This window comes from Anabas testudineus, chromosome 8, assembly GCF_900324465.2.
Source record: "Anabas testudineus chromosome 8, fAnaTes1.2, whole genome shotgun sequence".
NCBI lineage: Eukaryota > Metazoa > Chordata > Actinopteri > Anabantiformes > Anabantidae > Anabas > Anabas testudineus.
Genome location: NC_046617.1, coordinates 3,792,450 through 3,817,420, shown reverse-complemented (window position 1 = coordinate 3,817,420; position 24,971 = coordinate 3,792,450). Strand labels below are relative to the sequence as shown.

General features: G+C 39.9%; 5 protein-coding genes and 1 pseudogene across 5 annotated transcripts; all 6 read left to right on the top strand.

Moving 5' to 3' along the window:
• The first annotated feature begins 1,089 nt into the window (after positions 1-1,089).
• LOC113153820 (ferritin, middle subunit-like) lies at positions 1,090-24,770 on the top strand. Its single transcript, XM_026347668.2, has 6 exons — positions 1,090-1,294; positions 16,600-16,701; positions 16,806-16,952; positions 17,284-17,409; positions 17,498-17,707; positions 24,741-24,770. The coding sequence occupies exons 2-5, from the start codon at positions 16,600-16,602 to the stop codon at positions 17,654-17,656; spliced, it is 534 nt and encodes a 177-aa protein (XP_026203453.1). The 5' UTR covers positions 1,090-1,294; the 3' UTR covers positions 17,657-17,707; positions 24,741-24,770.
• LOC113153807 (ferritin, middle subunit-like) lies at positions 1,259-2,803 on the top strand. The gene is made up of 4 exons (XM_026347642.1): positions 1,259-1,396; positions 1,849-1,995; positions 2,189-2,314; positions 2,406-2,803. Exons 1-4 carry the CDS (start codon positions 1,295-1,297, stop codon positions 2,562-2,564), a joined length of 534 nt encoding a protein of 177 aa, XP_026203427.1. The 5' UTR covers positions 1,259-1,294; the 3' UTR covers positions 2,565-2,803.
• Positions 7,540-9,334, top strand: LOC113153814 (ferritin, middle subunit). The gene is made up of 4 exons (XM_026347656.1): positions 7,540-7,841; positions 8,294-8,440; positions 8,724-8,849; positions 8,940-9,334. Exons 1-4 carry the CDS (start codon positions 7,740-7,742, stop codon positions 9,096-9,098), a joined length of 534 nt encoding a protein of 177 aa, XP_026203441.1. The 5' UTR covers positions 7,540-7,739; the 3' UTR covers positions 9,099-9,334.
• Positions 12,869-14,250, top strand: LOC113153827 (ferritin, middle subunit-like). The gene is made up of 4 exons (XM_026347681.1): positions 12,869-13,010; positions 13,286-13,432; positions 13,649-13,774; positions 13,866-14,250. The coding sequence occupies exons 1-4, from the start codon at positions 12,909-12,911 to the stop codon at positions 14,022-14,024; spliced, it is 534 nt and encodes a 177-aa protein (XP_026203466.1). The 5' UTR covers positions 12,869-12,908; the 3' UTR covers positions 14,025-14,250.
• On the top strand, positions 19,786-20,739 carry LOC113153867 (annotated as a pseudogene).
• LOC113153845 (ferritin, middle subunit-like) lies at positions 23,551-24,826 on the top strand. The gene is made up of 4 exons (XM_026347720.1): positions 23,551-23,791; positions 23,921-24,067; positions 24,321-24,446; positions 24,535-24,826. Exons 1-4 carry the CDS (start codon positions 23,690-23,692, stop codon positions 24,691-24,693), a joined length of 534 nt encoding a protein of 177 aa, XP_026203505.1. The 5' UTR covers positions 23,551-23,689; the 3' UTR covers positions 24,694-24,826.
• The last annotated feature ends 145 nt before the right edge of the window (positions 24,827-24,971 follow it).

The following is a 24,971-nucleotide window of genomic DNA, read 5'->3' as shown; positions in this document are numbered from 1 at the left end:
TTAATGAATATGGGTAAGTCAAGATGGGCAGCACAAGGAAGTGGCAGACAACAATAAATAAATAATTGAGAGAGCAAATTAAGATATCACATTAGAAATACTGTGTGTGTGTGTGTGTGTGTGTGTGTGTGATATGTGTTCTTTTCTCTTGTAAATGGCATTGGGTTATACAGAGTACTAACAATTTCAGCTCTGCAGAGAAACACCTGTTCGTGTGTTTACTGTAGTGATAATTGTTGGCTGGTGTTGTGAAGTCTTGAACAATGAGACAATAAGCCTTAAGGCTCACATGTCTGCTTAACGGAAACAACAACTCTAAGATCTGTAAGCCTGTTGAACTTGAAATGGTATCGTCACTGGGAGTGTTTGCAACTGATAAGCCAACCGTCAGTTTTAGCACTAATAAGACTGCTATATGGTATACAGCAATCTAATGTTTTGTTTGTTTTGTTTATCAGAAAATGGCAGGATACAATGTGAATCAAGTGTTTTTGTGGTGAACAAAGCTCCAGACTGACAAGCCTTTAAAATCCACATGGTGTAGGCAAGTGAAACAAGGTCAACAGCTTTTTGTATCTCACATCAAACAAATACAAGTCTGGTTAATCTTTACCTCCAGACCATCTTTATTGTGTGACATAAACCTTTACAGCACACCTGACTGATTTATTTGATTGGCTCCCAAAACATTCAGGACAATGTCCATTCGAGTCTCTAAGTCTCTAGAAATCCATTCTGATGAAAGTCCTATAGATCATCATGAGAAGCTCACACAATTATAGTATAAATACTTAAATGTATGATCATTAACAGTCCATTGAGGCTCATTTGCATTTGCAGTATATACATATATTTGAAAAGACATCTTTACATTTTTAAAATAAGATGCAGTTTATTTTAATCTGAAACTGCAGAAATGCTTTGTCATTGTAAGTGACTGACGTCAGCAGATCAGAATAAAAAGATAAAACATGAAACTTTCTTGTCTCACAGATCAAGCACAGTCAGGTGTTACCTGCGTGCTTGATTGGCTGAAAATGACGTTACGTCTGTCACGTGGTTTACAGCCGGGGTATAAATAAACGGAGCAGCTCTGCTGCCATTTCACACCCGGGAAGAGACACAAAGGAGTTCTTGCTTCAACAGTGATTGAACGGAACTTCTACCTTCGACCCGCATTTTTCTTCAAGCTCTCTGTCTTTTTGACAAAATAAAAATCCTTTTCTACTTGAACACTACTTAAAGCTCTATTTTTGTACCGTTTTGTTAATAAAAACTACAAACACCAGCTGAAATGGAGTCCCAAGTGCGTCAGAACTACCACCGCGACTGTGAGGCCGCCATCAACAGGATGGTCAACATGGAGCTGTTTGCCTCCTACACCTACACTTCCATGGTGAGAACAACGACACTTTATGTTTTGTTTAGAGTAGTAACTTCTCCTTCTATGTGTACAGTAACTGTTTAATGTCTTTTTGTCAAAACCAAAAACTACTAAAATTAGAGTGCATTTGCTTATGTGTATGTTTTAAATGATTAAATCCACTGATTTAGCGTTTCAGTTAGTTTGTGTTGCTGCTTTTTCAGTTTTATCGTTTATCACTAACTGGTGGCTGCTAGACAACGATTGTTTTTCTCCTCACCCTCCTCACTGTGTAAGAAAAAAAGTGCTGTGTCATGCTTAGCTTGCTTGTGACTCATCTGTGTCTAAACCAGCTAGACAATACAAAGACATGACTCAAATAGGTTACCACTCTTTTTCTCTATAGTTACTGTTGGCCACAATGTTTTCATGCCTAATGATGGATGGTATGGTCTAATAACAGCTTTTCTTCTGTCCCCTCACAGGGCTTTTACTTCTCCCGTGATGATGTGGCCCTCCCAGGCTTCGCCCATTTCTTCAAGCATGAGAGTCATGAAGAGAGGGAGCACGCTGAGAAGCTGCTGTCCTTCCAGAACAAGAGAGGAGGACGCATCTTCCTCCAGGACGTCAAGGTCAGTACACAGTGTGGATACAGAAACTAAGAAGTTCATATATTTGTCTGAGCTACATATAACAGCCATTATAATTTAGTGAAATTCTGAGGTGCCCCCCACCTATGCCTCAGGCCTGAATGTTTTCTTCCAATCATCCACGAATAACAGAGCTAATCCACTGAAAATAATGAAATTTTTTTTTCCCCTAAAGAAACCAGATCGTGATGAGTGGGGCAGTGGACTGGAGGCCATGCAGTGTGCCCTGAAGCTGGAGAAGAACGTCAACCAGGCTCTGCTGGACCTGCACAAACTGGCCTCTGACCATCAGGACCCTCATGTAAGTTGGACAAAAAGTCTCCTAATGTTCAGATCAGAGATTCATTAGTATAAAAAACAAACCAGTAAGTGTTGTCTCCTCTTGTCCTCAGCTGTGTGACTTCCTGGAGAGCCACTACCTGAACGAACAGGTGGAGGCCATCAAGAAACTGGGCGACTACATCACCAACCTCACCAAGATGGATGCTCAAAACAACAAGATGGCTGAGTACCTGTTTGACAAGCACACCCTGGATGGTGGCAAGAGCTAAACAGAGTCTGAACATCACAGACTTCTGCTCCAGTTCAATCACTCAACATAATCTTCTATGTGATCTGTTCAACTAAAGTTCTTGTATGTTGTAGTGGAGTTACTGTTTTAAATGTCATATGGAAGGGTGGATGTTGGCATATTAAAGCTTTCTTACCTTAAGCTTCATCTTGTGAAATTTTAACAAACACTGACTGAATGTTTCTTATTTGTTAATCTGAATAAACCACTTGAGCTGGATTTCAGTGTTTGCCTCTTGTTTAACTAAATGCTCCTGGCACGTTAAGAATCTAACTAGCAGGTTAAGTGTCACGTTTTAATTGGGGCACGTTTAATTACAATAGGTTTGTCTTGAGAAGAGCTGGTGTGAAGCTATATTGCCAGCAGATACTATTTCTATGAACAGGAGCATCTTTCTGGGTTTGTCAAGCCACAGAATGTACGCTATATAATTATCACCCTTTATAATGTTCACATTGTACAAAACCTTTTCAGATCGGCTTCCAGAGAAATTATTGTGGGTGTCACTGTAAAACAAGGGAATATGATATAGTGTATATTAAGACACTTTTTTATAGTTGTTTGTCCACTTATTATAGATCTACAGTGCCTATAGAAATATTCACCTCCATGGATGTTTCATCCTTATATTGACAAATCAATCATGGTCAAAATTTGAGAAATATCCCGTTAATGTCAACAGTTTTCTACAAACTGTCAATTAAAAATTTATAAGATGAAATCAGTGTTTGCATTAATATTCACCCCCTTCAGGTCAGTATTTAGTAGATGCACCTTAGGCTGCAATCACAACATGGAGTCTGGATAGGTCTCAGTGAGGCTTGTACATCTGGACACTGGAATTTTTTTGCCATTTTTCTTTGCAAAACTGCTCAAACTCTGTCAGGTTGCCTGGGGATCAGGTGTGAACAGCCCTTTTCAAGTCCATCCACAAATTCTCTATTGGATTGAGCTCTTAGCTCTTTCACTGAATGCTTCGGGTCACTGTCTTGCTGGAAAACAAATCTTCTCCCAAGCCATAGTTGTCTTGCAGACTGAATAAGATTGTCCTCCAGAATTATCCTGTATTTTGCTGCATTCATCTTACCCTTTACCTTAACAAGCCTTTCATGGCTGGCTGCCGAGAAGCAGCCCCACAGCATGATGCTGCCACCACCGTGTTTCACAGTGGGGATGGTGTGTTTGTGGTAATATGCAGTGTTTGTGTTCGCCAAACAAGACAAATCAGACAAGACGCTATGTCTTGTCTGATGGCCAAAAAGCACCATTTTGGTCTCATCAGACCAAAGAACCCTCTTCCACTGGACCATAGAGTTTTTCACTTGCCTATTGGTGAACTTGGTGAACTCAAGTTGTGATTTAACTTTTTTTTTTTTTCAACAGTGGCTTTCTCCTTGCCACTCTCCCATAAAGCTTTGACTGGTGAAGAACCTGGGCAACAGTTGTTGTATGTACAGTCCCTCTTATCTCAGTTGCTTGTAAACTTGTAACTCCCTCAGAGTAGTCATTGGTGTGTCAGTGGCCTCTCTCACTAGTCTCCTTCTTGAACGGTCACTCAGTTTGTGTGGACGGCCTGTTCTAGGCAGATCTAGACACATGCAATATTCTTTCTATTTCTGGACCTCTGTTGGATTAGGTTAGTAATTTTAATAGGAGGTGAACATTAATGCAAACACTGATTCTACCTTACATATTTTTATTTAATTGACATTACTTTGTAGAAACCTGTTTTCACTTTGACATTAATGAGGTATTTTTCTGACATTTCTTTGTCAAAGTCGCCAACTTTTATTGACCATAATTAATTTATAATGTCAATAAAAGGATGAAACATCCACGGGGGTGAATACTTTTAATAGGCATTGTAGATGAAAAGGGAAAAGAATCAATAATGAACTTTCATTATGATAAACAGCAGCATGCAGCTAAAATCTGTAAATGTATTATAAGTTATACTGTGTGTTGTGTCAGTGTAGCTCATTGTGTTTCTTATTACACTGACAACACAGAAAAATTGGCTTAACTTAAAAATGGGGAGGAAGTGATGCTAATTAAATTATTTACATTTAAAGTATTTAAGTTGGTTTAATTAGACAAATCATAAAATCTATTTTTATTGTATTTCTATAAAACAAAAAACAGAAAAGGCACATTGTTGCTGACATATAGTATCTGTATCTGAACCATCAACATAAAGATGAGTGAGTGCTGCTGAAATAAACGGTGGCATGGTGCTGTTGTGGTTAGCACTGTCACCTGCAGCTTAAAGGACGTGCGTCATACTCACCTGGCACTGATTTGCAGTGAAAACATGGTTTGGAAATATGCAAATCATATATTTGTTCCTCTAAACCCACACAGGCACAGGCATGTTCTCCCTGTGCGTGTCTGGATTTCCTCCCACATACAAAAACAAAGAACTCTCAATACCTGAAGGTGTGAATAGTTGACTGTGTATATGACTGACGCATGATGGATGGGTATAGAGAGATCCCAGAAGGAAAATACTGGTGTTGCAGTTGCCAAAAATACACATCTAACAGAACTAGACAGAAAACAAATGCTTATAATACAATATAATGAATGAATGAATATGTCACTAGATGGATGGGATAGGTTGGAGCAGAGCTCTCAACTGTCTGAGTATAGTCATTTTACAGGGTGATGGCTGTTGGAATGACTTCCTGTGGCATGTTTAACAGTTTGTTCAGCATCTTGCTCTCCACAACGTGCTTCAAGGCCTCCAGTGAAGTCCCCAGCACAAAGCCAGCCTTCCTGATCAGTTTGTTTAGTTTGTTGTTATCCATGGATCTGATGCTGCTGCCCCAGCAGACGGGGCAGCAGCATCTCTGTTCCTTCTAAAGTCTACAGCCAGTTAGGTTGAATGGAGTGACAGTGACAATTCACTTGTAAGCTGAGTCTGTGTTGAACAATGACTCATACAATACTAATACAGTCAATCAATAACAACTTTGTTGTCCCCAGTGGGCAATTATTTCGCAACAGACCCAGAGCTGATGTTCTGTACATCCTAAAGAACTCACTGGTCTTCGCCCACACTTGCTGAAAACCGTAGAACTTTTGTAATTTCTTACTCCACATGATGCCTCTCCTCTGTCTGCACCGCTCTGTGTTGGTGTGTTTGTTTTTCCATAGCAACAGTTTTACATGTGTTATCAGTGAATGCTGGTGGATGGGTGTGTTTGATTTAGGAAACATACTTTTATACCTATAGACACTGAGTTAATGTTTGCATTGCATAACAGGCTTTCTTTTGTTAAACCAGTGACTCACATGAGTCGAGCTCAGGACACACCTGGGCACTCACAGTATTACCTGTATCCTGTGTATGATGGATATTTCTGCCAAAAATACACAATTCATGACATCCAGTTTGGATTTCTGCCTAAATATGTGATCGAGCAGTTGAACATGTTTATTCTTTGTAGGTGACTGAATACATTATGGTTAAACATATACAGTTAGCAGTAATAATAATACATTTACATTTAGTACATTGTGTCTAGTTGCTGGTTCCTTTTTCTAATTGTTTTCTTCTTTTTAGTCTAGTGTCGTAAACTGGTTCCATCCAGCTGAGTCCCAGTCAGACGTTTACTTGTCAAATTTGTGGTGTGCTGGGTCACAATGGTGACTCAGCAAAATCTGCAGTTATACCTGATGCTACTTTTTGCACTGAACTCACTCATCAAGTTGCATGACGCAGCACAACATATTAATGACAGGAGGGAATTATGTTGTTTGAAGAGAAGTTTATATTGACTGTGGACCTGACACCTGACGCCCGTCTTTATGTGGGTGTGTATTTCCAAAGCAACAAAAATATACATGCTCATCTATTTATGCCTAAACTTTGTCTACATTAAGTTAACAGACACAACAATTTTCCAGTCTGGTTGGGTGAAGATTGTGCGCTTGGAATCGGCAGAGTCATGTGCATCAGAAGCTGACACAGATGTGGGTTTGCAGAAAAAAGTCTCCTTGAAAATGACAAAGTAAATTCAACGAGATGTGCGGAGAGAGGTGAAGGGCGTCTTTGAATAGAAGATCCCAATTCAGTAGATCTCAATAAGAGTTTTATGCTCATGTTAAACCACCAGGACTAAGTTTTCTGCAGAGCTTGATAACAAGGAAGGATTTTAGATGAAACTTGGCCCATTCAGTTTTACATACAGCAAATGTAGAAGAGCTTTCAGAAAACAGAAATCGTGTTCATAAACAAAATCTAAATGGAATAATTTGTTGTTTCTATGACTTTTTGACTTTAGTGTCTCACAAAGGATATAGAGCAATGCAGTAAATGACACTGGTTATAGATTTATCAACTGCTGGTTTCAGATGTGTCTTTATGGCAAAACTAATTGAATTTTTATTAGCTGCACTGGTTAAAATAACAAAGTTACCTACAAAATAAAACGTAGATCTATCGATTACCTACTGTTGGTGTATAGGGAATTGTTAATCTATAATTTAGTGCAGAGTCAGGCTAGAAATCGCCATAGAATTTTAGCAAGTTGCTTAAAATTAAGTTTTTTTTTACTTGAAGTACTTGACTTCATGGGTTTTGAGATAAAAGACCATCTGTACAAGATTTAGATTTCATTATAGCCTGATAAATTTTATTGAATGCAATAACAGAAAAGGTTTAAGTATGTATTTCTTGTGCATCCTTTTACTTCTCTCCTAGTTTTTAAAAGCAATTCCTTATTCTAGGAAAATGTCATATGTACAACTCACACACATCATTTAAACGAATAAACTAAAAAAAAAAGAAGTGAATTTGCTTTGTCATTGCAGGTGACTGACGTCAGCAGGTCACAATACATCATACATCATTAGAACATGAAACGAGCTCAGTGATTGGCTGAAATGTGCAGAGTGACGTTACGTCTGTCACGTGGTTTGCAGCCGGGGTATAAATACACGGAGCAGCTCTGCTGCCATTTCACACCCGGGAAGAGACACAAAGGAGTTCTTGCTTCAACAGTGATTGAACGGAACTTCTACCTTCGACCCGCATTTTTCTTCAAGCTCTCTGTCTTTTTGACAAAAAAAAACCATCCTTTTCTACTTGAACACTACTTAAAGCTCTATTTTTGTACCGTTTTGTTAATAAAAACTACAAACACCAGCTGAAATGGAGTCCCAAGTGCGTCAGAACTACCATCGCGACTGTGAGGCCGCCATCAACAGGATGGTCAACATGGAGCTGTTTGCCTCCTACACCTACACTTCCATGGTGAGAACAACGACACTTTATGTTTTGTTTAGAGTAGTAACTTCTCCTTCTATGTGTATAGTGTATAGATACTGTATAATGTCTTGACAGTTTCTACCTTCATTCGCTTATTGTCAAAACGAAAAACCACTAACACACAAAGCAAATCGCTCAGTAGGTGTTTGTCTGTCACTTCAGTTGGAGCTTGAGTTCCAGCTTTTTCTCTTTATCACTCATTGTCAGGCTGCTAGATGAGGATCGTGTGCTGTTTTTGTTTCCTCCTCCCTGCTGTTTAAAAGTGCTGTGTCATGCTTAGCTTGTTTGTGGCTTTTTGCATGGTCTCAAAAGTCATGACTCATGTTCCTCACCACTGCCTTTATCCCCTTCTGGGTGTTTGTGTGTTTAAAAAATAAAAAATAAAAAAATGATGGGTGATGTTTTCTAATAACAGCTTTTCCTCTGTCCCCTCACAGGGCTTTTACTTCTCCCGTGATGATGTGGCCCTCCCAGGCTTCGCCCATTTCTTCAAGCATGAGAGTCATGAAGAGAGGGAGCACGCTGAGAAGCTGCTGTCCTTCCAGAACAAGAGAGGAGGACGCATCTTCCTCCAGGACGTCAAGGTCAGTACAGACTGGAAAACTGAACCTGTTAAGATGTCACCACATCCTGAGTGTTTTGATCTGTTCCTTCTTATTTGATTGAGCTACATATATTACAACCTCCACTATTTAAATGTCGCTTTGTGTTTTGCTTGCTTGTTTTCACACAGCTCATATATGCATATTGTACAAACTCAGGGCTGACTGCTTTAACAGACAGAAGATGATGGCAACTAGTGTATGTGCACGAGATTTAATATGGTGAGCTTTCAGTCTGCTGAAGTACGATTTTGTTCTTCCATAGAAACCAGATCGTGATGAGTGGGGCAGTGGACTGGAGGCCATGCAGTGTGCCCTGCAGCTGGAGAAGAACGTCAACCAGGCTCTGCTGGACCTGCACAAACTGGCCTCTGACCATCAGGACCCTCATGTAAGTTGGACAAAAAGTCTCCTAATGTTCAGATCAGAGATTCATTAGTATAAAAAACAAACAGTAAGTGTTGTCTCCTCTTGTCCTCAGCTGTGTGACTTCCTGGAGAGCCACTACCTGAACGAACAGGTGGAGGCCATCAAGAAACTGGGCGACTACATCACCAACCTCACCAAGATGGATGCTGACAAGAACAAGATGGCTGAGTACCTGTTTGACAAGCACACCCTGGATGGTGGCAAGAGCTAAACAGAGTCTGAACATCACAGACTTCTGCTCCAGTTCAATCACTCAACATAATCTTCTATGTGATCTGTTCAACTAAAGTTCTTGTATGTTGTAGTGGAGTTGCTGTTTGTTTGAAATGTCATATGGAAGGTTACAAGTTACTGCTTTGTCTTTACCTGTAAGCTTCTAATTGTGGCATTTTTTTTAAGATGTAACTGTTTCTGAACTATTCATGTGAATAAACATTTGAAGCTGGATTTTGGCTTCTGTGTCATTACCTGCTCACATTTCATGCTGTTAGTATGTTTGTGCAAGTCATGACTCCAACCAGGAAAGGATTTCTGCTTCATTTGCATGTTTGGGATAAACATTTTCATGTAAGGAGATGGGAATACATGTGTGTAGTTATCCTGCTGACTGATGATGGTGGGCACAAACAAGCACTCCATCTCTTTGGTAGAATCAGTCTGTGGCTGAATGAGCTTCCCATCTTTCACAAGTCATAACATGGGTGATGGGGTGTCTTCAAAAATAATCACTATCCTCTCTGGCATAGCCTCCATATGGTCCAGCTCTATTCTGACCAGCTTGTTTAGCCTGATGCCACTTCTAGCCAGGAACAGTGTACTTAAGACACATGATCACAATGAATGTCTCCAGTGTAAAATAAAACCTGAGATGAACTCCGATTACTTCCTGAAATCCAGCTGGATGTTTTCTTGCATGGTCACACTGACAAAAAGATAAAAAAAAAACCCCAAAAAAACAGCTGGGACGTAGAAATAGATGTAAGAGCTCTTCAATGTACAAGTCAACATTAGTGAGCACTCGTGGATTTAAAGAAATTCGGTGTGTAAACCCCGATCATTCAGCTGCAACTGCTGCAGTAGTGAGGCCTAAAGCCCAGAGTGTTTTTCAATGAGTTTCTAGTATAGGTGCAAAATAAAGATTTAAAATTTATAATGAAACTAGTCAAATAAAAATAGTTTTAATAGGCCGGTTAGTAATAAAAGGCTAAATGAGACTACAGAAGTTGTCAGGAATATAAAACGTCACCACGGCGAAGACAGAAAACCTGCCCAGTCATAATCACTAACGAGATCAACGGGATAGAGCTTTGTGTATTGGAAACGGAAAAATCCCACCGGGTTTTGTTGAGGGAACCAGGATAATGCTAACTTCTGGTTTGACCAACAAAAGTGTGCGACCCCTAAGGAGGCACACCTGAATGAACAGTAATACATGTTGTGACCTAAAGCAAATACGGAAAAGAACAACAATGAAAAAAGGCAAACAAGCACAGTTGAGATCCTGGATGAAGATTCTGGTTCGTGTGTAGTCGCAGACCTTTGACCATTGAACTGCCTCCATACAAATAAACAGCAGAAAAAAAGAGTCCATAACACAGCATTTACTGGTGATAAAGAAAAGATGGCAGCATTTCACAGACACACAGATACTACTCAGTGAAAAATGATCTCAGTATTACATATTTATTGCATCTTAAGAAAGTGCAGAACATACACATGGACATTAACTCCAGTCCGTTCATGACTACAGTTACTTCCAAGCTGAGCTCTGCTTTTGATAGATTCAGTGCTCCCATGTGGATATGTTAAGAGGCTCATCATATTAAGGCCAGCAAACAAAATGATGATGATGATGATGATGCCCAGACATCTAAGTGAATGAATTTTACCACTTAGATACTGCCAGATAATTCGAGTGCTGCAGTGCTGTAAAGGGCTATAGTCCAGAATTTAATGTATTTAAATGTGATCAATTTAATGGTGCTGGTTAAAAGAGATACCCTCATAGTATAATTCTTTAAGATAAACAAACTAAGTAATGGGATCAAACTCTGGGCTAACAGTGAACACCAACACTGCAGTGAAACATGCTAAGTTATGGGACTGAACGAACTGTGGTTACAACACACTTTTCAGTAAATCATGTCCAGTTATTGGTTCCTATTTTAATTTCCTAGTTCCCTTTTTCTAGTCTCTCAAACTGGTTCCATCCAGCAGAGCACGGTGGTAAACTCGGAGGACCGCTGCCTGACTCCCAGTCACATGTTTCCTGAGGTCGAAAGCCTCCTCCCTGTCTCTGCTGCACTGACGAAAACAGAACAAAATAACAGGAAGGATGGTCTCTGAACTGTGGAATGCTGAGTCAGCAAACAGTGACACAGCAAAATCCTCAGATGAACCTGGCACTTTGTGCAGCGCTCACTGGTCGAGTTATGTGACACAGCGCAGCACGGTAATGGATGCTGTTTAAATGACTGAGTCACAATAGGAAGCGTAATATGAGACTGTGGCACATGAGCAGGTCACACACACATCGTGCTATAATGCAAACGCTTATCTTCATGAAGCACAGAGTTCAGTTGTGCTTATTGTGGTTCATTTCGCTGGTTTCTAGCAGATTCAAGAAGAGAGCGTGGGCTGCCAGTGAATCTGAAACCCACGGCTTTCTTTTAGAAATCAGAAACGTGCATGGACATCATGTTATGTCTTGATTTGGACGACAGTAATTACAGCTTTCACCTGACGTTAACCATTTCCATGCAGGTCGAGTGATGTAACTTCAGGGAAAATTGTGTACCTGAAAAGGGCAACCTAACGAATATGGGTAAGACAAGAGAGTGGCAGGACTACATTAATATTTCAGTTGAGAATGTGTTGGGCAATGAAATGTTGCTCACATGGAGTTCAGGGGGCTCCATTAGAACAATGAAAAATAGGTGCAGATTAAAACTAAGATATGCAAATGTGCTACATTTTTAACATAACTTGTTTTAATGCTTCCTATCAGAAACTAGTTCTGCCTGATCACTAAACTGAGGGTTATCTTACATAAATAAATCAACATAAATCCACATGAATTAGGCAGGTGAAACAAAGAATAGTTCTACAAGCCGAAAACTACTGGCTCACACTGCTGTGTAGCCTGGTATTAATGCTCAATGTGCATATCACAAAGCACTTGACAGTTAAAATGCAGCGAGGCTGTTTACACTCTACATACACCTGCATACATCCACCACTTATGTGGGCAGACAGGAGTTGATCCCCTGCCCTCATGAAATCCTGCTGTATGTATGTGAAGTAACTTATGAAGCCACTCACTGAATTATCGTTTACATTATTACACATATGCTCCTTTTTTCTACTTTTCTGTGTTCGGTTCTCTGACTTTGTTCATACACACACACACACACACACACACACACACACACACACACACACACACACACACACACACACACAAGTGTATTTCCCTGACACATTGTTCCTGTTAAAGCTGACATGTTCATCTCTGTATGTAGGAAACAAATCATCCTGTTCGTATGTGTGCAAGTAAAAGTAGCCTAAATAAATAGTAACTTCCACATCATTTTGTACTATTTCTACCTGTTCTACTCTGTTTGCTCTCGCAAAACTGCAAAAATGCTTTGTCATTGTAGATGACTGAAGTCAGCAGGTGAAATAAATGAATGAAACATTAAACTTTACTTATCTCACATATCAACCACAGTCATGTGTTAGCTGAACTCAGTCATTGGCTGAAAATGACGTTATGTCTGTCATGTGGTTTGTAGTGGGAGTTTAAATACACGGAGCAGCTCTGCTGTCATTTCACACCCGGGAAGAGACACAAAGGAGTTCTTGCTTCAACAGTGATTGAACGGAACTTCTACCTTCGACCCGCATTTTTCTTCAAGCTCTCTGTCTTGTTGACAAAATAAAAATCCTTTTCTACTTGAACACTACTTAAAGCTCTATTTTTGTACCGTTTTGTTAATAAAAACTACAAACACCAGCTGAAATGGAGTCCCAAGTGCGTCAGAACTACCACCGCGACTGTGAGGCCGCCATCAACAGGATGGTCAACATGGAGCTGTTTGCCTCCTACACCTACACTTCCATGGTGAGAACAACGACACTTTATGTTTTGTTTATAAGAGTACAGACTGATGTGTGTGGAGTTTGCTCCGTGTTTTTCCCTCACCCTCCTCACTGTATAAAAAGTGCTACGTCATGCTTAGTCAGCTTGTGACTCATCTGTGTCTAAACCAACTGGACAAAGACATGACTCAAATGTATTACTCCTTTGCTCCATAATTACTGTTGACTGCTATGTTTTTTGTCAAATAATGATGGGTGCCATTTTCTAATGACAGTTTTTCTTCTGTCCCCTCACAGGGCTTTTACTTCTCCCGTGATGATGTGGCCCTCCCAGGCTTCGCCCATTTCTTCAAGCATGAGAGTCATGAAGAGAGGGAGCACGCTGAGAAGCTGCTGTCCTTCCAGAACAAGAGAGGAGGACGCATCTTCCTCCAGGACATCAAGGTCAGTACAGACTGGAGAACTGGGCTGTTATGTCAGTGGCTTGGGTCAGAGGAACCTGGGATTAATATGCAGTGTTGTGCCACATGTTTTCTCCCATTTGACCCACTGAGAAGTGATGGAGACCAGCATTGATGTACAGAGAGAACATGGTTTGTCAACAAAGTTGAATATAGTGAGGTTTCAGTCTGCTGTAATGAAATGTTTGTTCTTCCATAGAAACCAGATCGTGATGAGTGGGGCAGTGGACTGGAGGCCATGCAGTGTGCCCTGCAGCTGGAGAAGAACGTCAACCAGGCTCTGCTGGACCTGCACAAACTGGCCACTCAGCACCAGGACCCTCATGTAAGTTAGATGAAGAGTGTCTTAATGCTCAGATCAGAGATTCATTAGTATATTAAACAAACCAGTAAGTGTTGTCTCCTCTTGTCCTCAGCTGTGTGACTTCCTGGAGAGCCACTACCTGAACGAACAGGTGGAGATGATCAAGAAACTGGGCGACCACATCACCAACCTCACCAAGATGGATGCTGACAAGAACAAGATGGCTGAGTACCTGTTTGACAAGCACACCCTGGATGGTGGCAAGAGCTAAACAGAGTCTGAACATCACAGACTTCTGCTCCAGTTCAATCACTCAACATAATCTTCTATGTGATCTGTTCAACTAAAGTTCTCGTATGTTGTAGTGGAGTTACTGTTTGTTTGAAATGTCATATGAAGGGTGGATGTTAACATGTTCCAGCTTTGTCCTTTTCCTCTTTGTGACATTTTTAACAAACCTTCTGATCTGTTAATGTGAATAAACATTTTGAGCTGGTTTTTGGTGTCTGTCTGCATCTATTATCTACAACATATATCAACAGGTAATATGTTAATACACCGTCATGATACTAGAAGTAGCTTTTAATTGGAATTCTGTGTCATGAGACTGTTCATTAAATGAGTCAGGTAACTCTTTTTAACACGTAACGTGCACAAATGAATTTAGAGATGGTTGAAACACAATTTATTATAGAATTTTTCTAATACACATTAAACCATATGGGTGGTTTTTATAAACATATATATATATATATAGGTATTCATGAGTCTCTCTTCTTACTAACTCAGATATTAAAGTGATCACAGTCCCAGTTTTTATATACCCCTCCTTACTACTGATCTTAGTTTCTGCTCCAATGCATTCCTTAAATAAGAATATGTTGCAGATTTAAATGTATCTTTTAATTTTAGTTATTGGGAATGTTTCACATTTACTGTATCTCGGTCATATCTTGGTCTTACAACAACAGACATTATAATGTAATATAACAGGTGGAGAGAAACAGAAATATGTGCGTTCTAAATCTAAAGCAAAACAAGTTAAGAGCTCTCATTTGGTTTTTATCTGAAAATCCTGCTGTGTCCTGAAAATATGGCAGACACTGCAGTATGTGCCACGTGTTGCATTGATGCAGAAACCCATATTAGACAGAGCTTCACTCCTGAGTGACTGTGCCAACGCAGAAGTTAATCAGTAGCCACACATCACAACATGATCATATTTTATCTAAAGCCTGCACGCTGCTCCTTCAACGGCTCCTCAGCCTCAGTAATAGATTGATTGTTCAAACATTAAATAGCTCTAAATGATGTTGTTGTTTTTTTTGCCATGAAGGCTGCATTTGTTGTTATGAAACAATAAATTCACATGAAAACCAGAGTGCTCAGAATGGGAGAAATGCAAGCAACCTTGAATCGGAGAAAAGAGATAAAAACAGTGAAACACTGGGCTGTACAAACAATATGGGATGTCTTGACAAAGAAAGAAATCCCTCGTGTACTGAGCAACATACACAGAATGAGTCAGCCAAGAAAAAGAACAGCTGATGACAGAAGTGCTGTGAGAGTTATCACAGTCAGTGACATCTCAAATATCCTCCACAGAGCAGGGATGAAGGGACCAATGCTGCAAGATACAAGCTTCTTGTCAGTAAATCTTTATGGACTAATGAGACCAAGATTCACCTCTACCAAAGTGACAGAAAGGCCAAAGTGTAGAGGAAGACAGGTTCTGGTCCTGATCCACATCATATACAGGGTCATCTGTGAAGCATGGTGGAGGTGGCGTCATGGCTCGAGCTTCTGGAACAGGCCTGTTAATTCGTTGTTAAAAGGAAGAACACCTCATGTTGATATGGAGTCATCTTATATACGTAGACACTGCTGTTGTTTTACGCGGGGCTCTGGATGCTATGTTATCTACAAGCAGTGATGGGAAAAGGTAGCAGCCACTCTGACCTCAGTGGACCTGTTTAGACGGGGGTGTTTGACTCAATCAGTGTGAGTTTTTGCAGCTGTTAAACAAGCAGCAGCGGCTCAGTCAGCCATCTCTGGCCAAAATCGCAGACTGTTCTTGGTACAGTTTTAACGTTAATCATTAAACGAATAGATAAAAATGAAAGTTTCTCTTGAAGAGAGAATGAAAGAGATGGTTCAAGTAAGATTACATTTAGTAAACCTAAGTCTCAGTGTGGGTTGGTAAAGCCTTTTAGAACCACGTGGTCTGAGTTCGCGACAGAGGATGGTAGTTAAAAGAGCTGAACACCAGTGACACCTACTGTTAAATCAACTCATTCTTTGCTGTTGTTTTTTCAGAGTTACTGCATTACAATTAAATACGGTTTGGAAAATAGGTATTAGTGCTACATAAATTGTAAAGATTACAAATATAATAAAAATACATTTCAAAAAGTTTTTCTCTTATGTCATCTGTACATGTGCGAATAACAGCAAATGATAAACTTCCCAGATCACTACTCCACATACAAATGACACTATTAAAGCTAGTTACATGCTCATTCTGATAAGACAGAGTTCATTTTCTCCTGAAACTACAAAAAATGCTTTGTCATTGTAGGTGACTGATGTCACAATTTTAATTAATCAGCTCTCATGTTACATTGCCTCGGAGATTGGCTCAAATTTGCAGATTGAGGTTATCTCAAAGCAGGTCAACAGTGGGCTATAAATACAGGTAGTGACTGCTCTGCTGTTTCACACCAGGGAAGAATCAAAGAGGAGTTCCTGCTTCAACAGTGATTGAACAGAACGTCCGAACCTTCGACAGACAATCCGTTTCCAAAAGATTCACTTTAAGCTAAGTTTCTGTTAAAACACCAGCTGAAATGGAGTCCCAAGTGCGTCAGAACTACCACCGCGACTGCGAGGCCGCCATCAACAGGATGGTCAACATGGAGCTGTTTGCCTCCTACACCTACACTTCCATGGTGAGAACAACGACACATCACTGTTAATGAATGTATTAATCTTTGCTTCCACTTGCTAATATCTTTTTATATAAAGTCTTGTTTCCCCTTCTGTGCCCTCACAGGGCTTTTACTTCTCCCGTGATGATGTGGCCCTCCCAGGCTTCGCCCATTTCTTCAAGCATGAGAGTCATGAAGAGAGGGAGCACGCTGAGAAGCTGCTGTCCTTCCAGAACAAGAGAGGAGGACGCATCTTCCTCCAGGACGTCAAGGTCAGTACAGACTGGAGAACTGAACATGTTATAACTGGTCACCCAGTGACTCGGGTCCAGAGAAGCTGGGATTAATATGCAGTGTTGTGTTGTAGCATTGTCAGACCCACTAGATCTACTGTATATTACTGTACAGACTGATCCTAACATGATCACTATAATATATTGATCTACAGACATCCTCTGCTTTTTAGTTGTTTGTTTATTGCAGCTCATTTAATTGTTTCAATAGTGAAGGTTAACAGCATAGTTGTAATGAGCACAGCGTGAACACAAGGTTTAATGTGGTGAGGTTTCAGTCTGCTGTAATGAAATGTTTGTTCTTCCATAGAAACCAGATCGTGATGAGTGGGGCAGTGGACTGGAGGCCATGCAGTGTGCCCTGCAGCTGGAGAAGAACGTCAACCAGGCTCTGCTGGACCTGCACAAACTGGCCACTCAGCACCAGGACCCTCATGTAAGTTAGATGAAGAGTGTCTTAATGCTCAGATCAGAGATTCATTAGTATCATTAAACAAACAGTAAGTGTCTCCTCTTGTCCTCAGCTGTGTGACTTCCTGGAGAGCCACTACCTGAACGAACAGGTGGAGATGATCAAGAAACTGGGCGACCACATCACCAACCTCACCAAGATGGATGCTGACAAGAACAAGATGGCTGAGTACCTGTTTGACAAGCACACCCTGGATGGTGGCAAGAGCTAAACAGAGTCTGAATGAACATCACAGACTTCTGCTCCAGTTCAATCACTCAACATAATAAAGCTTAAAGCTTGCTCAAATGGGATTGTTGGGTTTTCTCTATAATTTTTTGTATAAATATTTTCTGTAAGGTCTTAAACCTTACACTGTAAAGTGCCTTGAGATAACTTCTGTTGTAAATTGGCGCTATACAAATAAAATTGAATTGAATTGAATTGAATAATCTTCTATGTGATCTGTTCAACTAAAGTTCTCGTATGTTGTAGTGGAGTTACTGTTTGTTTGAAATGTCATATGAAGGGTGGATGTTAACATGTTCCAGCTTTGTCCTTTTCCTCTTTGTGACATTTTTAACAAACATTCTGACCTGTTGATGTGAATAAATATTTTGAGCTGGATTCTGGTGTCTGTCTGCATCTTTTATTACCTGACCACAGTTATCTTAAAATAATATATTAGAAATCTAAATAGATCGTTATCATATTCACATCATCATCACTCACTTATTACTGATACCAGGTTCTTTTCCTATTATGCAGAAACCCATAATGATGACAGCAGTGTAAACAGACAGAGCTTCACTCCTAAATAACTGTGCCAATGCAGGAGTTAATCAGTAGCCTATTATTGATCAGCCACACATCCCAACATGATCCATGTTTTATCTACAGCCTGCACTCTGCACCTCTAACAGCAGTCAGCTGTCAGCCTCAATATTAATTTAACATTAATTTAACATACACAGATACATATGTACAAAATATATGCAGTTCCGTTATGGGACAGGACACATTCTGGTTAAAACATGCACTTTACTGTAAATCATATCAGGTCATTTAGTTCCTTTGTTATTCTTCCATCCAGCAGAGCAGTGAGGTAAACTCAGAGGACTGCTCCATTGATCCCAGTCAGACGTTCCCTTGGTCACGAGCCTCCTCGTCTCCCACTGCTGGACTGATTCCTGAGTAATTATAATGACTCAACTCAATCTACAGTTGAACCTCATCCTGAAGCACACAACCTGATGACCCCCCACTGCCTAATGTAGGGGTCAATTAAAGTATAATGTGCTGTAATGACACGTGTTTATCTTGCAGAAGCATCCGATTTGTTTGTGGAGTTAACTGTCCATGCACGACAGCTTATGCTGATTTTCTGCAGACTCAAGAGGAAAATGTGTGATAGTAAATCTGAAATGTGCAGATTTAGATTCTCATCTTATATATTTGTGGTGTGTAGATCTCTCAGTGTAGCCCAACTGTTTATCATTTCTAAGCTAATCTTTGTTAAACCCTCCTACTTACTGGCTGCATGTCTCATGTTGAGAACACCTTCCACACAGCTAAATCCTATATCATTAGGATTTATACTTTTGTAGATCATATTTTAGTTTAGAATTTCAGCTTTTATTTGATGGTATGGTCTGACCTGTGGCCTATTAAAGTCTTTTAGAACCAGCTGACCTCTGTTTGCTACAGTAGATGATAATGAAAAGAGTCGAACACCAGTGACACCTACTGTGCACCAACTTACATAAACTCATTGATTGCTGTTCTTTTGCAGTGTCACTTCATGATCTTCCTCATCTACAGCTGCAAGTCTTTGCCTTCATGTGTTCAGACATTAAAGACAGTTTGGATAAGGTTAATTCAATTGTAGTGAATAAAATAGTATATAGTATAGTATATGTACATATAAAGAGATATGGTTACATCACAGATCATTGTTATATACATATAAATTACACTAAAAACCTAGTGATATTTTCATTTCAATAAGATGAAGGTGAATTGAGCTCTAGAACCTGCAGAAGTGCTTTCTCATTGCAAGTGACTGATGTTAACAAATCAGAAGAAATTAATGTAGTCCCATGTTACCTGAGCTAAGCGATTTGTTGAAAATGTGCAGAGTCATGTTATCTCTCACCAACTCAACAGGGAGGTATAAACACAGGTGGTGACTCCTCTGCTGTTTCACACCAGGGAAGAAACACAAAGGAGTTCTTGCTTCAACAGTGATTGAACGGAACTTCTGCCTTTGACCTGCTTTTTCCAGCTACTCTACTACTCAACCTTTTTCTACTTGAACTCTACTAAAAGCTATATTTTTGTACAATTATGTCAAAAAAAAGCAAAACACCAGCTGCAATGGAGTCTCAAGTGCGTCAGAACTACCATCGTGACTGCGATAAGATAAGATAAGATGGTCAACATGGAGCTGTTTGCCTCCTACACCTACACTTCCATGGTGAGAACAATGACACTTTATCTGCTATGTGTTGTATGCACTTTGTAGTATATTCTCATATGATCTTTCTTATGATGTGTGATGATGTGTCTAAACCAACTAGACTCTGAAATGTCATTACAGATGTCCTAACAGTGTATCTCTGCTTGCCACAGTGTTTGTATTTTTATTTCACCAAATAACAATGATGACTTTTTCTAGTAAACTTTTTGTCTTGTCACCGCTTCTGTCCCCTCACAGGGCTTTTACTTCTGCCGTGATGATGTGGCCCTCCCAGGCTTCGCCTATTTATTCGAGAAAGAGAGTCATGAAGAGAGGGAGCACGCTGAGAAGCTGCTGTCCTTCCAGAACAAGAGAGGAGGACGCATCTTCCTCCAGGACGTCAAGGTCAGTACAGACTGGAGAACTGGGCTGTTATGACATGTCAGTGGCTTGGGTCAGAGGAACCTGGGATTAATATGCAGTGTTGTGCCACATGTTTTCTCCCATTTGACCCACTGAGAAGTGATGGAGACCAGCATTGATGTACAGAGAGAACATGGTTTGTTAAGAAAGTTGAATATAGTGAGGTTTCAGTCCACTGTAATGAAATGTTTGTTCTACCATAGAAACCAGATCGTGATGAGTGGGGCAGTGGACTGGAGGCCATGCAGTGTGCCCTGCAGCTGGAGAAGAACATCAACCATCCTCTGGTGGACCTGCTTTTTAAATCATTGCGAATCTTAACTATTCATTATTTCAATAATATATTTTATAGCCATAGTATAGAAACAGAACTCAGAACACATTTTGGTTCAAACATATATATCTTCACCTACGCTTGACCAATTATAGACCAATATCCGATCTATCTGTCAACTCTAATATCCATGAAAATTAGTTTCTTAAAGCAATTATATGACCACCTGTGCAGGAATAACCTGTCGCAAGACTTCCAGTCAGGTTTTAAAGTTCATCATAGTACACAAACAGCACTATATAAAGTCCCTAATTGATTCTTTTCACTCTATATGACCCCCCCCCCCCCTTACACAATATTAACGCTCTATACATTTCCATTGCTATGCAGACGATACCCAGCTATATTTATCTATAAAACCAGAAGAAACTGATCAATTAATTGAGCTTAACAAAAGGCCTGCATGTCCTCTAATTTTTCATCTCCTAAATTCAAACATCTTTACTTTATTTGGTCCTAAAAACCGCAGGCATGATGTTTAATAATGATCTCCTTCCACCTGAGGAATATTATTAAATTTGTTAAGTGATGCTAAAAAAACAGTTCATGCATTTGTTACTTTCAGACTGCCCTATTGTAATTAACTATTGATTTGATGTCCCAATAACTCACCCATACACAGAGGTCCTCTCCTCTCCTTAACTCTCCTGGAGAGTTAAGGAGAGGAGTTTGTTTGTGGAATAAATAGTAAATACCATTAAAGTTTCCCTATTATACTATTCCAACAGTAAGTACATTTTTGATATATTGCTGTGTAGTAACTGTAGTAATGGAGTTCAGGATCAGTACTGCAGTGTATATATGACAATTATAGCTATTCAATTAATGGTGAAGGATGTTATCTAAATACCAACCACTTATTTGAGTGTGTCTCATAGTAGAGGGTATGTGGATCATGGAAGATCTTTGAGAAAGTTTTTGTGGACCTGTCACCTGAGTATCCTGGTTCAGTGAGGTGGTCTTAACTTAACTAGCTCTGAATCCATCAACCACACCGACTGAAATAACAGCTTATTTCCTGCATCCAGGGAGGCACCAGCACCACAAAATAAAAAACATATACCTGACGTTATATTCTGTAGACACCCTTCCACAGTTCTATTAAAAATTTGAACTTTTCTCCCAGTATCAAGCATCTAAAACTCTAAACCAGAAAGACATTGTGTTGTGTATTTTTATTATTAATGTAGCAGCATAAAGTTGCTATGCAAAACAAACAGGCCTTTATTACACAAACCAAGCTGAATTCATCATTGACAAATGGAGCCGAGCTAATGTTACTTTCCACTACTTCAAAGTGTTTTAATATGAACCAAGATACAAATAAAACAGAGCAGTGATAATATGCAGTTAGCCCGCTAGCGTTAGCCACATCATCTCTCCCATAATAACGTTAGTTACATCCACAAAACGTTCATCAACGTCCTGTTCTATTGAAGTGTTTGTACGTCTGTGCAAACATTATTTACAGATGCCACGTCTAAGTTGGTTACATGTAACCAACCACAATCTGCTGAAAACTGTCGGTCACTGTATCCAGTGTATTTAAGGACCTCTCCGTTACCAGGGTGACAAGAAGGAGGCTGTGACCCGAACTCCGCTACATCGTATTTACTTCTGCCTAGAGGCGTGGGGGTCACATCTCATTTACATACTAAGCTCTGACAGAGGGTCTGAACACCCAAATGGCTTCAGTATATAGGAGAAAAATGAATTGTCCTTATCATTGTATTGCTGTTAAGATAAAACCAAAATAACATCACCGGTAACTTTCCCAGAGTGGGTGAAGGTATCACAAGCTACTATTTCAAGAATTGAACAGAAATACAGAGACCATACCACAAAATCCAAACATCTCATCAACAGTAGGCCTATGAATCAGAAGGTCAGGCTAGAATTAGCAAAAAAGGAAGGAAATATGAAACTTTTATGGTGTGACGAAACTAGGATTATCCTGTACCAGAGTGCTTTTCAGCTGTTCACATGGACATCAATGCAGAATAACAGAGTATCAACAGCAGGAATGAGCAGGATAGCTGCAAAATCTATTTGTATAAAATGGAGCCATTCAACATTTTCAGAAAGATTTTCAGCCTGTTTTCATCAACTCTATGAAGAATGTTTTTTTATAGGTAGTCATCTAAAATATTACAGAGACCTCTGGAATATATCAGGGATCTTATAACTGCACTAACCATCTCTGGCCAACACTGTAACGTGTTAGCGTTTCATTACTCAGTATTAACCTTGATGAAAAGAAGAAATGATAAGCTACTCTGGAAGAGAGAATGGAAGTGATGGTTCAGCTAAGATTAAATTTAGTAAACCTAAATCTCAGTGTGGTTTATTATAGCCTTTCAGAACCAGATGGTCTGAGTTTGTTACAGAGGATGGTAGTTAAAAGAGCCGAACACCAGTGACACCTACTGTGCACCTTCTTACATAAACTCATTGTTTGCTTGTTCTTTTGCAGTGTCACTTCATGATCTTCCTCATCTACAGCTGCAAGTCTTTGCCTTCCTGTGTTCAGACATTAAAGACAGTTTGGACAAGATTTATTGAATTGTAATGAATACAACATCAGAGTAATTATTTAAAATAGTCAACAGTTTTCCTTTGATGTGTTTAGTATATGTACATATAAAGAGAAATGGTTACATCACAGATCATTGTTATATACATATAAATTACACTAAAAACCTATTGATATTTTCATTTCAATAAGATGCAGTTAATTGTCCCTAGAACCTGCAGAAGTGCTTTGTCATTGCAAGTGACTGATGTTAACACGTCAGAATAAATTAATGTAGTCCCATGTTACCTGAGCTCAGTGATTGGCTGAAATGTGCAGAGTCATGTTATCTCTCACCAACTCAACAGGGAGGTATAAACACAGGTGGTGACTCCTCTGCTGTTTCACACCAGGGAAGAAACACAAAGGAGTTCTTGCTTCAACAGTGATTGAACGGAACTTCTACCTTCGACCTGCTTTTTCCAGCTACTCAGTCTTTTGGAAGCAACTGTTCTTTTGAACACTACTAGAAGCTGAAATGGAGTCCCAAGTGCGTCAGAACTACCACCGCGACTGCGAGGCCGCCATCAACAGGATGGTCAACATGGAGCTGTTTGCCTCCTACACCTACACTTCCATGGTGGGAATAAATGTGCCAAATATGTGTGTAATATGCTTTCTGTTGATAATGTCTTCTTGCTACTTGTTTTTGTGTGAGTCACTTAGAGAGTTGATGAGAGTCTTTGTCTTGTTTTCCATTATGTCCCAGGGCTTTTACTTCTGCCGTGATGATGTGGCCCTCCCAGGCTTCGCCCATTTCTTCAAGCATGAGAGTCATGAAGAGAGGGAGCACGCTGAGAAGCTGCTGTCCTTCCAGAACAAGAGAGGAGGACGCATCTTCCTCCAGGACATCAAGGTCAGTACAGACTGAAGAACTGATACAAAGAAACTGTATCAGTTACAATACTGTGTATTAATAAAGCTCAATTGGGACTGTATTCATTGATTTCTTTGTTGGCTAACAAATAATGGTAATTCTTTAAAATTGACGAGACAGAGATTAAGCGAAAGTAGCATTACTGAAGAATGAGAACATAGTACAATGTTTACACAAGGTTTAATATAGTGAGGTTTCAGTCTGCTGTAATGAAATGTTTGTTCTTCCATAGAAACCAGATCGTGATGAGTGGGGCAGTGGACTGGAGGCCATGCAGTGTGCCCTGCAGCTGGAGAAGAACGTCAACCAGGCTCTGCTGGACCTGCACAAACTGGCCACTCAGCACCAGGACCCTCATGTAAGTTAGATGAAGAGTGTCTTAATGCTCAGATCAGAGATTCATTAGTATATTAAACAAACCAGTAAGTGTTTCCTCTTGTCCTCAGCTGTGTGACTTCCTGGAGAGCCACTACCTGAACGAACAGGTGGAGATGATCAAGAAACTGGGCGACTACATCACCAACCTCACCAAGATGGATGCTGACAAGAACAAGATGGCTGAGTACCTGTTTGACAAGCACACCCTGGATGGTGGCAAGAGCTAAACAGAGTCTGAACATCACAGACTTCTGCTCCAGTTCAATCACTCAACATAATCTTCTATGTGATCTGTTCAACTAAAGTTCTCGTATGTTGTAGTGGAGTTACTGTTTGTTTGAAATGTCATATGAAGGGTGGATGTTAGCATGTTCCAGCTTTGTCCTTTTCCTCTTTGTGACATTTTTAACAAACATTCTGATCTGTTAATCTGAATAAATATTTTGAGCTGGATTTTGGCGTCTGTCTGCATCATAAAACCAATCAGATACTGTTTGATACTGTC